At 35.4% G+C, this 16,891-nt stretch overlaps 1 protein-coding gene across 2 annotated transcripts in view; it reads left to right on the top strand.

Moving 5' to 3' along the window:
- LOC142234549 (segmentation protein paired-like) overlaps window positions 1–16,891 on the top strand; it is a 373,789-nt gene that overhangs the window by 289,899 nt on the left and 66,999 nt on the right. For both annotated transcript variants that reach the window (XM_075305709.1, XM_075305710.1), the window contains exon 4: window positions 8,312–8,641. In XM_075305709.1, the coding sequence (XP_075161824.1) occupies window positions 8,312–8,641 (330 nt within the window). The remainder of the gene's footprint in view (window positions 1–8,311; window positions 8,642–16,891) is intronic.

The following is a 16,891-nucleotide window of genomic DNA, read 5'->3' as shown; positions in this document are numbered from 1 at the left end:
TTGGCGGAAATATGGTCTTGGTGGTATGAGCATCAAATTTGAAACTGATGTAGCGATGATCTGAGAAGCTGTGTTCACTTAAAACATGCCACTCAGATATCATTTCATTCAGTTCTTGCGAGGCCAAGGTGATGTCCAAAACCTCTTGCCTGTTTTTAGTGACAAAGGTTGGGGCATCTCCCTTGTTGCAAACTACCAGATTAGTACGCAAAATAAACTCTATTAGCGACCCTCCCCTTGCATTAGTATCACTACTTCCCCATATACTATGATGCGCATTCGCATCGCATCCCATAATGAGTTTCGTCTTTGTTTTCAGCAGGGATCCGGAGCGGAGCGTGGAGCGGAGCAAGCCCTTTTTTTGCCGGAGCGGAGCGGGAGCGGCATTTCTAAAATCCGGAGCGGAGCGGTTTCCAAATGAAAAACCGCTCCGCTCCAAATAAAATATTACTTGAATGAAATGTGTAACTTTGAAATTACACTGTGTAGGTAATTTCAAATATAGCTAGTACTTAGCGTAGTGTGAGTAAACGTTTAAAATGTACGATATGTATTTTTGTACGTACGTACATTGGGGAAAACACAACGTGTTTTTTTAGTAATTGTTTTCAAAAACGGCAAATGTCAAAATATATCTCTAGTATGTGTTGTAAAAGTAACAACAGTACTTTCGATCAATTTCATCCCGTATTACTACAAAGATGTTTGTAATGAACGTCAAATAAATGCAATTAAACGATCTTATTTATATTTAATGTTTTAGTTTTCTACACTGAAAAAAATATTATCGTGAAGTCAAAGATTTCATGTCCTTAGAATAAGAATGCAAATTTTGCTTAACATGGAAGACGCATTTCTCTTTTGAATGAAGTTGTAATGTCCTAATAATTAAGTGATTTTACTTAAAAATGTGTATCATAACATGTAAGATAAAATTTTTGAGGTAAGGTCAACGTGACTTTAATAATTAAGAAAATTTCTTTTTTTTTCAGTGTAAGGACATTCATATTTGCTTTACTATTGTACTATATCCTAGCATTCTCTTATTTCTGATATTAGTTCTCGAAAATTTAATTAAAATTATGGATAGTTTCAATTTTGGTTGAAAAATGTGCGCATTTACATTTATTTTAATTTTTTTTTCTCACATTGAAAAATAATGACTTGATTTGTATTATTGCATGTTATCTACTTTTTTTGGGAACGAACATTTGTTAAAAACGCTGTTCGAAAATGTATTTTTACAACAAAGGGGAAAAAATTCGTAGGTATACCACGGACTGATTTCGATGGAGGTTGTTGCAAACATAAACATAAACATACACACACATTACAAATATAACAAAACCTCTTCTCTATGTCTGTTGCAAAACAAAAAAAAAACTTTCGGAGAGTAGTTACTTCTACTCTGAGTATAGACTTTCAATTCCAATCAGCATTGCCGTTTTGGTCCGATCGGACCAAAATTGGTCCAAAAGATTTCTAATTTTTAAATTTGGTCCGATGGTCGGACCAAACAGAATTTGGTCCATTTTGGCCCATTTTCATAAATTTGGTTTCTATCACATATTAAATAGTAGATGGTGCACCGCAAAGAATATTGTCGGGAGGCCAAATATTTCACATGCTTAAAATACGAATACGAATTTTGCTTATAATAGAAGACGTATTTCTCTGAAATAAAGTTTTTTCCTTGTCTAAAAGTCTCTAAACTTTTCAATGAAGTCTGTTTGTCCTTATAGCTAAGTGATTCGACATAAAAATGTGTATCCTAACATGAATGAAAATTTCGTTTTAATGAAGTCAAAATGGATTTAATATTTCTGAAAAAATCTTCAAAATTAATAAAATGTTTCAACACATTGTTTTAAAGTCATTATACCCTAAACCACATAGTGGTTAGGGTATAATAAGTTTGATCTGCCAAAAAAATGTGCCTACCAGAAATATTGATTTTAGGCCCCATAAAATATATACCGATCGACTCAGAATCACCTCCTGAGTCGATCTAGCGCTTGGTGTCCGTCCGTCCATCCGTCCGTCTGTCCATGTATTTGTTGTTCACAGGATTCCGTTCGCAATTATTAACTGATTTTGATGAAGTTTGGTACAGGGAGTTTTTTGGGCACAAGGACGAACGCTATTGAATTTGGAAGAAATCGGATCAAATTTAGATATATCTCCCATATATATGTATTGCCCGATTTCGACAAATGGGGTCACGTTGCACTTTTTTACTAACCGATCGTCGTCAAATTTAGCACAAAATAGTCTTCTGTATCACCCTTTAAGTCTGAAAATTTCATCGAAATCGGTTCAGATTTAGATATAGGTCCCATATATATGTATCGCCCGATTTTGCCAAATTAGGTCATAAAACCCTTATTTATCAACCGATCTTACTCAAAGTTGGCTAAATGTAATCTTCTATAGCACTAACTATATGTGCAAAAAATCATCGAAATCGGTTCAGATTTAGCTATAGCTCCCATATATGTACCGCCCGATTTTTATACCCTTCACCACTACTGTGGTACAGGGTATAATAAGTTTGTGCATTTGTATGTAACGCCAAGAAATAGTGGTCATAGACCCATCTTTTAGTATACCGATCGGCTTAGAATTAAATTCTGAGTCGATTTAGCGATGTCCGTCTGTCTGTCCGTCCGTCCGTCTGTCTGTATATGTAATTTTGTGCACAAAGTACAGCTCGCAATTTAAGTCAGATCGTCCTCAAATTTGGCATAGGGCCGTTTCATGGGACAGAGACAATCGCTATTGGTTTTGGAAAAAATCGGTTCAGATTTAGATATAGCTGCCATATATATTTATCCCCGATGTGGTCATAGCGTGTTTATCAACCGATTTTCTTGAAATACCGTACATCAAAATATTTTATGAATCTCGAAAATCTTGCAAAATATCAGCCAAATCGGTTCAGATTTAGATATAGCTCCCATATATATCTTTCGTCCGATTTAGACTCATATGACCACAGAGGCCAAAGTTTACTACCGATCTTCGTGAAATTTTGCACAGAGGGTAGAATTGACATTCTACCAATGCTTGGTAAATTTGATTGAAATCGGTTCAAATTTAGATATTGCTCCCATATATATCTTTCGTCCGATTTGAACTTATATGGCCACAAAAGCCAGAGTTTCGCCGTGATTTGCTTCAAATTTTGCACAAGGGGTACGTTTAATAGTATCGTTAAGTGTGTCAAATTTTTTTAAAGTCGGTTCAGATTTAGATATAACTCCCATATATATCTTTCGCCCGATATGCACTAATATGGACCCAGCAGCCAGAGTTTTATTCCGATTTGCTTGAAATTTTGTACAAACACAACACTTAATCGTATAGTCAAGTGCGCAAAATTTGATTGAAATCGGTTCAGATTTAGATATAGCTCCCATATATATCTTTCGCCCGATATGGACTTATATGGCCCCAGAAGCCAGATTTTTGGCCGAATTTGGTTGAAATTTTGCAATAGGAGTACAATTATTAGTATAATCAAGTGTGCAAAATTTGATTGAAATCGGTTCAGATTTAGATATAGCTCCCATATATATCTGTCGCCCGATATGGACTAATATGGTCCTAAAAGCCAGAGTTTTGGCCCAATTTGGTTGAAATTTTGCACTAGGGGTACAATTAGTAGTGCAGTTAAGTGTGCAAAATTTGGTTGAAATCGGTTCAGATTTGAATATATCTCCCATATATAGCTTTCGCCCGATTTACACTCATATGACCACAGAGGCCAATTTTTAACTCCGATTTAGTTGAAATTTTGCACAGGGAGTAGAATTAGCATTGTAGCTATGCGTGCCAAATTTGGTTGACATCGGTCCCATATATATGTTTTTCTGATTTCGACAAAAATGGTCAAAATACCAACATTTTCCTTGTTAAATCGCCACTGCTTAGTCGAAAAGTTGTAAAAATGACTCTAATTTTCCTAAACTTCTAATACATATATATCGAGCGATAAATCATAAATAAACTTTGGCGAAGTTTCCTTAAAATTGCTTCAGATTTAAATGTTTCCCATATTTTTTTACTAAAATTGTGTTCCACCCTAGTGCATTAGCTAACTTAAATTTTGAGTCTATAGATTTTGTAAAAGTCTATCAAATTCTGTCCAAATCGAGTGATATTTAAAAGTATGTATTTGGGACAAACCTTTATATACACGCAAAAAAATAATTCTTTCCTCCCAAACGAAATTTTAGACAAACAAAGTTCGTTTCTCATTTGCTTTTCGTTGAAAGGAAGTGTATTTGGAAGAAAAGTATATACTTTTTGTGATAAACGTTTATTCTTTTCCAGGATGTAAAAACAATTTCATAAAGACTAACTGAAAAAAAATTTTTTCTGGCTAATTGCATTTTCCCTCACATCTTCCTCACTTCCACGAAGTTTTTTAGTTCTTTAGCACCTTTTTCTGTAATACAAACAATGTAGAAGAAATTATACGATTTTATAAATTTTAAATTTTTTTTTACCTTTCGCCTGGACGGAGAATCGAACCGCGGACCATGCAATTTGTAAGCCAACACACTACCCACTGAGCTATGTAGCCGTTATTGTCATCAATAGACAATTACCCATATAAGTTATAAAGGGTGATTCTTTTGAGGTTAGGATTTTCATGCATTAGTATTTGACAGATCACGTGGGATTTCAGACATGGTGTCAAAGAGAAAGATGCTCAGTATGCTTTGACATTTCATCATGAATAGACTTACTACGAGCCACAACGTCGAATTTTCAGTGAATGGGCCCTAGAAAAGTTGGCAGAAAATCCGCTTTTTTATCGACAAATTTTGTTCAGCGATGAGGCTCATTTCTGGTTGAATGGCTACGTAAATAAGCAAAATTGCCGCATTTGGAGTGAAGAGCAACCAGAAGCCGTTCAAGAACTGCCCATGCATCCCGTAAAATGCACTGTTTGGTGTGGTTTGTACGCTGGTGGAATCATTGGACCGTATTTTTTCAAAGATGCTGTTGGACGCAACGTTACGGTGAATGGCGATCGCTATCGTTCGATGCTAACAAACTTTTTGTTGCCAAAAATGGAAGAACTGAACTTGGTTGACATGTGGTTTCAACAAGATGGCGCTACATGCCACACAGCTCGCGATTCTATGGCCATTTTGAGGGAAAACTTCGGAGAACAATTCATCTCAAGAAATGGACCGGTAAGTTGGCCACCAAGATCATGCGATTTGACGCCTTTAGACTATTTTTTGTGGGGCTACGTCAAGTCTAAAGTCTACAGAAATAAGCCAGCAACTATTCCAGCTTTGGAAGACAACATTTCCGAAGAAATTCGGGCTATTCCGGCCGAAATGCTCGAAAAAGTTGCCCAAAATTGGACTTTCCGAATGGACCACCTAAGACGCAGCCGCGGTCAACATTTAAATGAAATTATCTTCAAAAAGTAAATGTCATGGACCAATCTAACGTTTCAAATAAAGAACCGATGAGATTTTGCAAATTTTATGCGTTTTTTTTTTTTAAAAAGTTATCAAGCTCTTAACAAATCACCCTTTATTTATATAGCATAGCTTGCGGCGCCCACGAGCCGATTAAACAAAGTTTATTTCACAGAAAAATACATTTAGTTGGGCACCATGGAGCAGTGGTTGCTACGTCTGACTTGCATGCCAAGGGTCGTGGGTTCGATCCCTGCTTCGACCAAAGTTTTTTTTTTTTTTTACATATATTCTATTCTATATTAGGAAGATTCCAAAAAAATGTTCAACATTACATTGTAGTATATTAAATTTTGAACTGTAAAATGTGTCTTATTAAAGACCTAAAGTCAGAAAAGAACAGTGTTTGATATAAACGAAATGGACTGTGTTTTTGGTTCAAAAATAACTTTTTTTATTAAAAAAATTAACATTTTGTAACAAACGAATTTTTTTGGTGATAAAAGTGTATACTTTTCGAAGCAATTCAAAAAACTCTAACAAAAGAAAAACGTTTTCGATACACGTTTTCCAAACGTTTTTTTTCTTTGCGTGTATAGCCCCCAACACATTTGACGGATGTGATATGGTATCGAAAATTTAGATCTACAAAGTGGTGCAGGGTATAATATAGTCGGCCCCGCCCGACTTTAGACTTTCCTTACTTGTTTTTACTAACATTGTGTTTCATCCCAGGGCGTTAGCCGATTTAAATTTTAGTTCTAGAGTTTTTGTAGAAGTACGAAAAATTGTTTCCATTCAAAGTATTTGTATCTGGAAATGCAAACTTTTATATAGCTCCCAGCAAAATTTAAGTAGTTGAGATGGTAACACAAATGTTTGTCTACATTGTGGTGAAGGGTATAATATAGTCGGCTCCGCCCGACTTTAGACTTTACTTACTTGTTCTAAATAAAATAAAACTCAATTGAACAAATAATACAATGTTTGTACTATAATTTTCTCGAAGAGGAGCGGAGCGATTTTTTTTTCTCGGAGCGGAGCGGTTTTTTTTCTCCAGAGCGGGAGCGGAGCGAAAAAAATGGACCGCTCCGGATCCCTGGTTTTCAGTGACTCCTCAACTAAGGTCTTAACGGCACATGGAGGCATCTCCCTGTTATGTCCCATATAGACCGAAGATACCCAATATTTGCATTTGGCTATTTCTAAATTGGCAACAACAGTGTCTGCATTGCACATTGAAGGAAGCAGAAACAAGTTAACGTCGTTTTTAGCTATTATACAGACTCGAATTACATCATTACCAGTATACTGCAATAGTTTGAACCCCGGAGTACTTAATTCACATATTTTGTTTCTATAAACATATGGTTCTTGAATAAGAACTATGTCTATGTCCCCTTTCATCAGGAGAACTTTTAAGGCAGCACATGCAGCCTTACAATGATGAAGATTTATCTGGAGGATCCGTAGGACCATCGAGATTTTCAACAACCGTCACATCAGCCGCTTCAATCGAGTCATCAAGAATGCCCTCTTCAGAGATATCGGTGACTCTCGCAATAACCATAGGTTCAACTTTGGTGAGTTCTGAGGCAGTAGAAGCCTCCTCACGCATACGGTATCTATCCATGTCTTTGGTATCTCCCTCGACTTCGCAAGAGGATCCGCTTACTTCTGATTCAGACAGAGGCTTGTCCATTTCTGAATACTTTAGCTGATCGTTTTTATATAGCCCTAAGATAAATCGATCCCCAATCGCACAAAAATTGCTCCATATCAAGTTCATAATTGTATATAGCCCCGTATAAGCGACCCCCATATTTCAATTCTGGCTCCCTACGTACCGTGCGAAAGTCCATATCGATTAGTAATTATTTGTAGACTTACCTACACATACCTTTTTGTCTAATATATACCACGTATGGACTAACTCACAATTTAGAAAACGATTTAAGATACCACAACCCAAGTAATTCGATTCTGGATGACAGTCTTTCGTAGAAGTTTTTACGCTATCCATGGTGGAGGGTACATAAGATTCGGCCTGGCCAAACTTACGGCCATATATACTTGTTTATAGTTATACTAGCTGAGCCCGGTCCGCTTTGCTGACCGCAAGAGTAAAGGTAAGAACCTTGAATTAAATTCAACAATACACAGAACAAGAGAAAACAAAATGAATTGAATCTTCCGCAAAACACGTCTTTCTCCTTCAAACACAATTCATCAACTGATTTATTTTAACTGGTATCTGTTCGCACAAAATCGTTCGTTTGTAAGAAGTCGTGATAAAAAAACACAAAACGCTCTTGCTTACAGAAGTGCAACTTGGTAAGCGAAGGAGGAAGCACCCGCTTACTTAAACTAATTTCAGCACTTCCATATTTTACCAAATTTTTGTCGGGTGTTCAATATAAAAATTATTAAGTGCTCGCCCGCTGTAGATGACGAATTTACTTACACCTTTAGAAAAAATAACGCTGAAATCCGCACCTACAATTTTGCGCAGAATAGTAGTGCCACGGTATGAACACTGATATTTAGTACTTCCAATTTTATAATTATTTTTTGCTGGAACTACATTCCACCCACGTTGACATTCCCCGATGTTCCGAAATTTGGAATCGCAAAATTTTCGTTTGGCCGCAATTTCTTAACCCTGAAACTTTTACACTTAAATCTTGCTCATACAGTTCTCTTTAATGAGAAGCTTTTAGTTATAAAAAAATAAATTATAGCAAGAATTTATTTTTCTATAACTTGCGATTCCGAAAATTGGAACATTGGGATTTAATATACTATGTTATACAAAGTAAATTGTATTGATTTGTAATCATTGAAACATTGATTTAATATACTTTCAGGCGTTTGTACAAATGCTACTGCTCCATCGGTTTCATCAATTAATCGAATTCTAAGAAATCGTGCTGCAGAAAGAGCAGCAGCGGAGTTTGCGCGTGCCGCCAGTTATGGATACATGAGCCCACAACATCCATATGCTAGTTTCCCAACGTGGCCTACAGCTCTGCCAACAACGCCACCCCTATGGCAATCTGCAGCAGTCAATCCCAATCCAATATTCGAAAAACCATTCCAATCCATTTCGACAGAAGTTGACGATACGCAAGTTCATTTGTCACCAACCTCAAGCTGTAATGATACAACAGATTCTCCAGAAGCCAACCGAATGATAGGTGGGTATTGAAATATAATAAACCTTATTAATGAGACATTTCCAGATTCTCCATATGCCGGTAGTTATAATCGCAAATTAAAAAAAAAAAACTTCTTTGAAAGGAGTACTTTCCTTTGTACCTAATTATTAGCGCCTGCTGGCTTTCTAAACACAACTTTTTTTCTGATTCAATCACGAAATTGATTGATCCAATTATTTTTTTAATTAAACTGTCTTGAATCACGAAAATTATAGACTCAATCATAGCTTTATTTGGGCATACAAAATTTTTGATTAAAGATTGATTTGATTTGAAAATTTCAATTAATTTTTTAATTGATTCAATTAAAAATTTAATTGATATTGATTGCAAAACTCATTTAATTTTTTAATTAATGATGTAGATTGAAAAACTCAATCAATCAAATTTCAAGCCAATTTCCAATTAAATTTTTAATGAAATCAGTTAAACAATTAATTGAGGTTTGCAATGGACAATGATTAAATTTTTTAATTCACTCTTTAATTGGAACAAATAATTTTTTAATAAAAAACGGCGAAAATTTTCACTCATTTTCTTAACTAACTTTGTGTTCTTAGTTTGATTAAAAAATGGATTGTATCAACTAATTTTTTTATTATTAAAATTAAAAAAATCAATAATTTTGACTAAGTTTTCCGAGTTTTTTTAAAAAACTTGTATCAATTATTTTTTTATTAAAAATTTAAAAAAACAAAATTTCAATCATTGTCCTAATTAATTGACTTAATGTTTCTAATTTGATTAAAAGGGTACTTGTATCAATTAATTTTTAATTGAAAAAGTTCTCAGATTCAATTAACTTTTTAATTTGAAATATTTTGGTGATATGTCTTTCTGTGTACACAAAACAAATAATAATAACAAAATGCATTTACTTCATCAATAGTGGTCATTATGTCTGTTCAATGTTTGAACAAATTCCATAAATCCAAAAACTACTGGTTTTAGGTTGTTATAAAATATAAAATAAAATATTTATAAAATATTTTATATTGTAATTTAGCCCCAAATATTTCTTTTATTTTGAGCTGTACCTCAAAAAAAAAAAAAGATTAGCGTTTTGTGTTATCTTTATATAAATAAAAATGACGTGTATGTCCGTGATCGATAAACTCTACTTGACCGATGTTGACCAATTATACTCATGCTCTATGGGCTGTGAGGAGTATTTCTGTGTAGTTTAAAGTTCGTCCAACATGCGGGTTTTTGCACCTTAACTCAATAACTACAACAACGATTTTTACCAAATTTTATACGGAGCCGTGAGGAGTGTTTCAGATATAATTTGATGTTCATTCGGCTCAACAACTACTGCACTTACAAATGGTCCAATATGTACCCCCATAGACTGATGTTAATAGCAAACACTGACTGGTCTTTTTCAGCAAGCAAAAAACTGCTGCTTCTGAAAAGTCAGTACATTGCTGAAATTTTCTGATGATCCGAAAAAATTATAAATTCACTCCGGTCTATCTGATTAGAGAAAGCACTTCAAACATTAACAAGTACAATTTACGCAATTAATAAAATTAAATTAAATTTACTCTATAAATATTAACAAGTATATATGGCCGTAAGTTCGGCCAGGCCGAATCTTATGTACCCTCCACCATGGATAGCGTAGAAACTTCTACGAAAGACTGTCATCCAGAATCGAATTACTTGGGTTGTGGTATCTTAAATCGTTTTCTAAATTGTGAGTTAGTCCATACGTGGTATATATTAGACAAAAAAGGTATGTGTGAGTCTACAAATAATTACTAATCGATATGGACTTTCGCACGTTACGTAGGGAACCAGAATTGAAATATGGGGGTCGCTTATACGGGGCTATATACAATTATGAACTTGATATGGAGCAATTTTTGTCCGATTGGGGATCGATTTATCTTAGGGCTATATATAACTATAGACCGATATGGACCTAGTTAGGCATGGTTGTTAACGGCCATATACTAGCACAATGTACCAAGAGGCTCCAAACCAAATCTCGGGATTGGTTTATATGGGGGCTATATATGATTATGGACTGATATAGACCACTTTTGGCTTGGTTGTTAAATATCATATAGTACCACCACGTACCAAATTTCAACCAGATCGGATGAATTTTGCTTCTCCAAAAGGCACCGGAGGTCAAATCTGGGGATCGGTTTATATGGGGGTTATATATTATTATGGACTAATATGAACCAATTCCTGCATGGTTGTTGGATATCATATACTAACATCACGTAACAAATTTCAACCGGATCGGATGAATTTTGCTCTTCCAAGGAGCTCCGGAGGTCAAATCTGGGGATCGGTTTATATGGGGGCTATATATAATTATGGACCGATTTCGACCAATTTTTGCATGGGTGTTTGAGGCCATATATTAACACCACGTACCAAATATCAACTGTATCAGATGAATTTTGGTCTTCCAAGAGGCTGCGGAGGTCAAATTTGGCGATCGGGTTTATATGGGGGCTATATAATTATTGACCGATGTGGATCAATTTTTGCTTGGTTGTTAGAGGCCATATACTTACACCATGTACCAAATTTCAGCCGGATCGGATGAAACTTTCTTCTCTTAGAGGCTCCGCAAGCCAAATCTGGGGATCGGTTTATATGGGGACTATATATAATTATAGACCGATGCGGACCAATTTGTGCATGGTTGTTACTAACACCATGTACCAAATTTCAGCCGGATCGGATGAAATTTGCTTCGATTAGAGGGTCTGCAAGCCAAATTTGGGGGTCCGTTTATATGGGGGCTATACGTAAAAGTGGACCGATATGGCCCATTTGCAATACCATCCGACCTACATCAATAACAACTACTTGTGCCAAGTTTCAAGTCGATAGCTTGTTTCGTTCGGAACTTAGCGTGATTTCAACAGACGGACGGACGGACATGCTCAGATCGACTCAGAATTTCACCACGACCCAGAATATATATACTTTATGTGGTCTTAGAGCAATATTTCGATGTGTTACAAACGGAATGACAAAGTTAATATACTATGGTGGAGGGTATAAAAACTAGCAAGAGAGTAAGAGTGCTTAAAATTGCTGAAAAGTACTCGAACGGTATCCAGTAACTATTTGCGCAAAGCTGGCAAAATCGCTAAAAGTTGCCAAATCAACCGTTACAAATGTAATTAAAGTGTTTGGGGAACGTTTGTCGACAGCCAGGAAGTCTGGATCGGGGGGAAATCGAAAACCGGAAGCCGCTGAGACGACAAAGAGAGTTGCCGGTAGTTTCAAGCGAAACCCTAACCTCTCTCTCCGAGATGCCGCAAATAAGCTGGGTGTATCGTCTACAACCGTGCATCGAGCCAAAAAACGAGCCGGACTATCGACTTACAAGAAGGTAGCGACTCCAAATCGCGATGATAAGCAAAATACGACGGCCAAAGCGCGATCGCGGAGGCTGTACACGACGATGCTGACGAAATTTGACTGCGTGGTAATGGACGACGAAACCTACGTCAAAGCCGACTACAAGCAGCTTCCGGGACAGGAGTTTTATACGGCAAAAGGAAGGGGAAAGGTAGCAGATATTTTCAAGCACATAAAACTGTCAAAGTTCGCAAAGAAATATCTGGTTTGGCAAGCCATCTGTACCTGTGGCTTGAAAAGCAGCATTTTCATAGCTTCCGGGACTGTCAACCAAGAAATTTACGTGAAAGAGTGTTTGAATAAACGTCTGCTGCCTTTCCTGAAGAAACACGGTTGTTCCGTACTGTTTTGGCCGGATTTGGCATCTTGCCAATTGAGAAATACTGGGCTATTGTCAAGCGGAACCTAAAGAAGACCAAAAAAACTGCTAAGGACGAGCAGCAGTTCAAGGCAAACTGGCTTTCTGCGGCGAAGAAGGTGGACAAGGTGGCTGTACAAAATCTGATGGCAGGTGTCAAGCGTGAGGCCGGCAATTCGGATTTGGAGAAGCGAAAGCCTAACTGAATATTTTTCCTGAATTTTATACTAATTGAACTTGAAAAAGAAATTTAATTTGATTTTTTAAATAAACGATTTCACCGATTTACACGCGTTTTCCCTTGACCAAATTTTGACCGTATCACCCTTTATTTGTCATTTCCTTCGTAGTCCTTTTCATCGTTGTTAATACTTTCTAGATTAGGAAAAAGAACACCACGGTGGTACTGGTTACCATGCCCGCCTTGCATTCAAAAGGTGATGCATTCAATCCCAGTTCCGACCAAAAATTATCTCGGCGTTGGATTATCTCCTCACAGTAATACTGGTGACATTTCTTACTGCTTCAAAGATTCTCAAAGTTTTCTCAACGCAACTTGATATGCCGTTCGGTTTGATTATAAGAAAGATTACCCATGTTATTGAGCCAAACATTGAATCGGGCATCACTCGATATGTTGATCACTTTGAATTCACGAATTATCTTTAAATGTGAGTACTAAAAGCAACATAAAATTATAACCTTTTTAGCAACTTTTATTGCAACTTAAAGAAGAATGATCCAAAGCAATCCTTACACTTGCTTACATAGTTCAATTTAAATCCTAATACTATTTACTAAATTTCATTACAGATTGCCTTAAAGAAAAAACACACCCCTGGACAACACTCCAACTCAACTGTCAATAACTCCTTAATTGGCCTTGATGGAATTCAATTTATATCAATTTTTTTGAGTGTATGTAACGCATATACTTTTTGTATTATCAAATAAAATAATTGATCTTATATTATATAAAAATTATGGGCTTTTATTATGAGCAGGTACCCTATGCAGTTGAAAGATCTCGAAAGATACAAATGTATCAAATAATATACAATTATATCAAATTAGATGTGTCTCATTTTTGAGTTCTGATCCAATTTCATAGAATTTAGGTTAGGTTAGGTGGCAGCCCGATGTATCAGGCTCACTTAGACCAGTCACTCCATTGTGATACCACATTGGTGAACTTCTCACTTATCACTGAGTGCTGCCCGATTCCATGTTAAGCTCAATGACAATAGTATTTAAATCTGACCAGATATAACCATTTTTCGGATCTGCTCAGATCTGACCATATCTTGCTCAGATCTAACCATATCAAATCAGATCCCCCAATTTTTACACGGGCACCTTTAAAACTGGCAATTGGAAATTATGTCTAATTTTATAATATTTTTTATTCGTTTTGTTTTGTTATTGTTATTTTTTTTCCTTTAATCATTGTTGTTGTTTTTAGATTTCAGCTTAAAATATACACTCCAAAAAATGTGAACTCTCTATTTCACTAATTTATCTTTATTGTGTTTAGAAACAATTTCCTTTACTCTAATAATTTTTTGCGTATGTTAGTTAAATGAACTAAAAACCGGAAAAAATTATACACAAATTGAGCATAAAGGTTTACTAAATTCGTATTTCTCACAAAATAGTTTATTATTTCTATAAATTTGTAAATTTTACTACAAATGCGTCCACCATGAACTTCATATGTCACTAAAGATATTCTTGCAATTTTGAACTCCAATTTTTTCCTTCAAACTAAAAAATTTTCTTTAACATGTGAAAAAATTATTTATGTCTAATCAATTTTCTTGAATTTGTCCAAAAAAAATTTACTTACTTCTGTGATATCGGCGTGATGCCAGCGTTTGTAATACTGTTAAAAATTTCTAAAAATATTTAAAATTTTCTACACAGAAAAAAAGTGTCTTGTAAATTTAAGGACCATTTTGACTTCCACATAGTTCAACAAATTTACTGTAATATAGTTCATTTTTCGTAACCACAACGAAAATTAACTTAGCTAAAGCAAAACTTATAAAAATTCAGTAAATGTTATTTAGTTCACTAACTACGAAATGGGAAGGATTTTTCCTTAAATAAATTTCCAACACAGTAGTTAATGCATCGTTGATTCTATTATAAAAATACATGGGCAATATAAAAATCTTACTACGAAATGTGGACAATTTACTAAGAAAAAAATTTTGTATGGAAAAAAAATTTTGTAGTAAAAATTAACTTAACGACATTACCGATTCGTACGATGACTACCTACAGATTATTTCCCTTTTTATTATATGTTGGAGTGTTTTTACTCACATTTTAGTTAAAATAGAATAAAAATTAGTTAATATAATCCTTGACAGGTGTATATAATTTTTATAGATTCCTCATAGATTTGGTATATATTTTACCTTAACTTATAGATAGAATTCCAACTAATCAATAAACGTGCTACTGGAAAATGTGAGTGCATCATGCGAGGGAGTTTTTAGAGACATTTTGTGTATATCTCGTATGATTGTTTGTGTTTGTTATTGCGTCATTTATGTTGTTGTTGGTTGTTTTGATTCTAGAGACAATGGAATGTTCCTTGTGTGTTGTTGGTATTTTTTGTGGTGAGAGTTGTTTTCTTGCAATAGCGATATCAGAAAGGGATCGTGTGTGTGTGGAGTTGTTTTTCTTTACGGCAGGTATGTATCCCTTATGACTAATTGTGTCTTTGAGTTTTATTGTTGCATTCAGTTATGTTGATGCATTTATGAAGTGCACACGTGGATTTAATTTTGCAAAATTGTACGTGCGGCATTGGTGTTTATTAATGAAAATACATTTATTTCGAAACATTTTAGAAACTGAGAAGTGAATGATGTGATGTTAGAGGAATCAAAAACGCTTTTTATTGATAAAAAAACAAATAACAGATTAAGGAACTGTATATTTCTGTTAATATGTTAGTTTAAAATTAGTGCGGATTTTAAATTGTTTTACATAAAAAATATACAACATGAGTGGTAATAGGATGATTTATATTTATTCTACATCTGGATCACAGGTTGAGAAGCAACCATTTTTTATACCCTCCATCATAGGATGGGAAATTCTGAAATTCTGAGTCGATCTAAGCATGTCCGTCCGTCTGTTGAAATCACGCTAACTTCCGAACGAAACTAGCTATCGACTTGAAACTTGGCACAAGTAGTTGTTATCGATGTAGGTCAGATGGTATTGAAAATGGGCTATATCGGTCCACTTTTACGTATAGCCCCCTTATAAAGGGACCCTCAGACCCTCTAACAGACGCATTTTTCATCCGATCCGGCTGAAATTTGGTATATGGTGTTTGTATATGGTCTCTAACAACCATGCAAAAATTGGTCCACATCGGTCCATAATTATATATAGCCCCCATATAAACCGATCCCCAGATTTGGCTTGATTAGCCTAAAAGAGAAGCAAATTTCATCCGATCCTCCTGAAATTTGGTACATGGTGTTGGTATATGATCTCTAACAACCATGCAAAAATTGGTCCACATCGGTCCATAATTATATATAGCCCCCATATAAACCGATCCCCAGATTTGGCTTGCGGAGCCTAAAAGAGAAGCAAATTTCATCCGATCCTCCTGAAATTTGGTACATGGTGTTGGTATATGATCTCTAACAACCATGCAAAAATTGGTCCACATCGGTCCATAATTATATATAGCCCCCATATAAACCGATCCCCAGATTTGGCTTGTGAAGCCTCTAAGAGAAGCATATTTCATCCGATCCGGCTGAAATTTGGTACATGGTGTTGGTATATGGTCTCTAACAACCGTGCAAAAATTGGTCCACATCGGTCCATAATTATATATAGCGCCCATATAAACCGATCCCCAGATTTGGGTTGCGGAGCCTCAAAGAGAAACAAATTTCATCCGATCCGCCTGAAATTTGGTACATGATGTTAGTATATGGTCTCCAATGACCATGCAAAAATTGGTCCATATCGGTCCAAATTATATATAGCCCCCATATAAACCGATCCCCAGATTTGGCTTGCGAAGTCTCCAAGAGAAGCAAATTTCATCCAATCTGGTTGTAATTTGGAACATGGTGTTAGTATATGATCTTTAACCTCCGGAGCCTCTTGGAGGAGCAAAATTCATCCGATCCGGTTCAAATTAGGAACGTGGTGTTAGTATATGGTCGCTAACAACCATACCAAAATTGGTCCAATCACACAAAAATTGGTCCATATCGGTTCATAATCATGGTTGCCACTAGAGCCAAAAATAATCTACCAAAATTTTATTTCTATAGAAAATTTTGTCAACATTTTATTTCTAGAGAAAATTTTGTTAAAATTTTATTCGGTTCATAATAAAATTTTCATCATTGTCAAAATTTTATTTCTATAGAAAATTTTGTCGAAATTTTATTTCTATAGAAAATTTTGTTCAAATTTTATTCGGTTCA

The sequence above is a fragment of the Haematobia irritans genome, chromosome 4, assembly GCF_050003625.1.
Source record: "Haematobia irritans isolate KBUSLIRL chromosome 4, ASM5000362v1, whole genome shotgun sequence".
NCBI classification, from domain to species: Eukaryota; Metazoa; Arthropoda; class Insecta; order Diptera; family Muscidae; genus Haematobia; species Haematobia irritans.
Note: the sequence above shows the minus strand (reverse complement) of the source record. Positions and strands in the feature narration are given on the sequence as shown.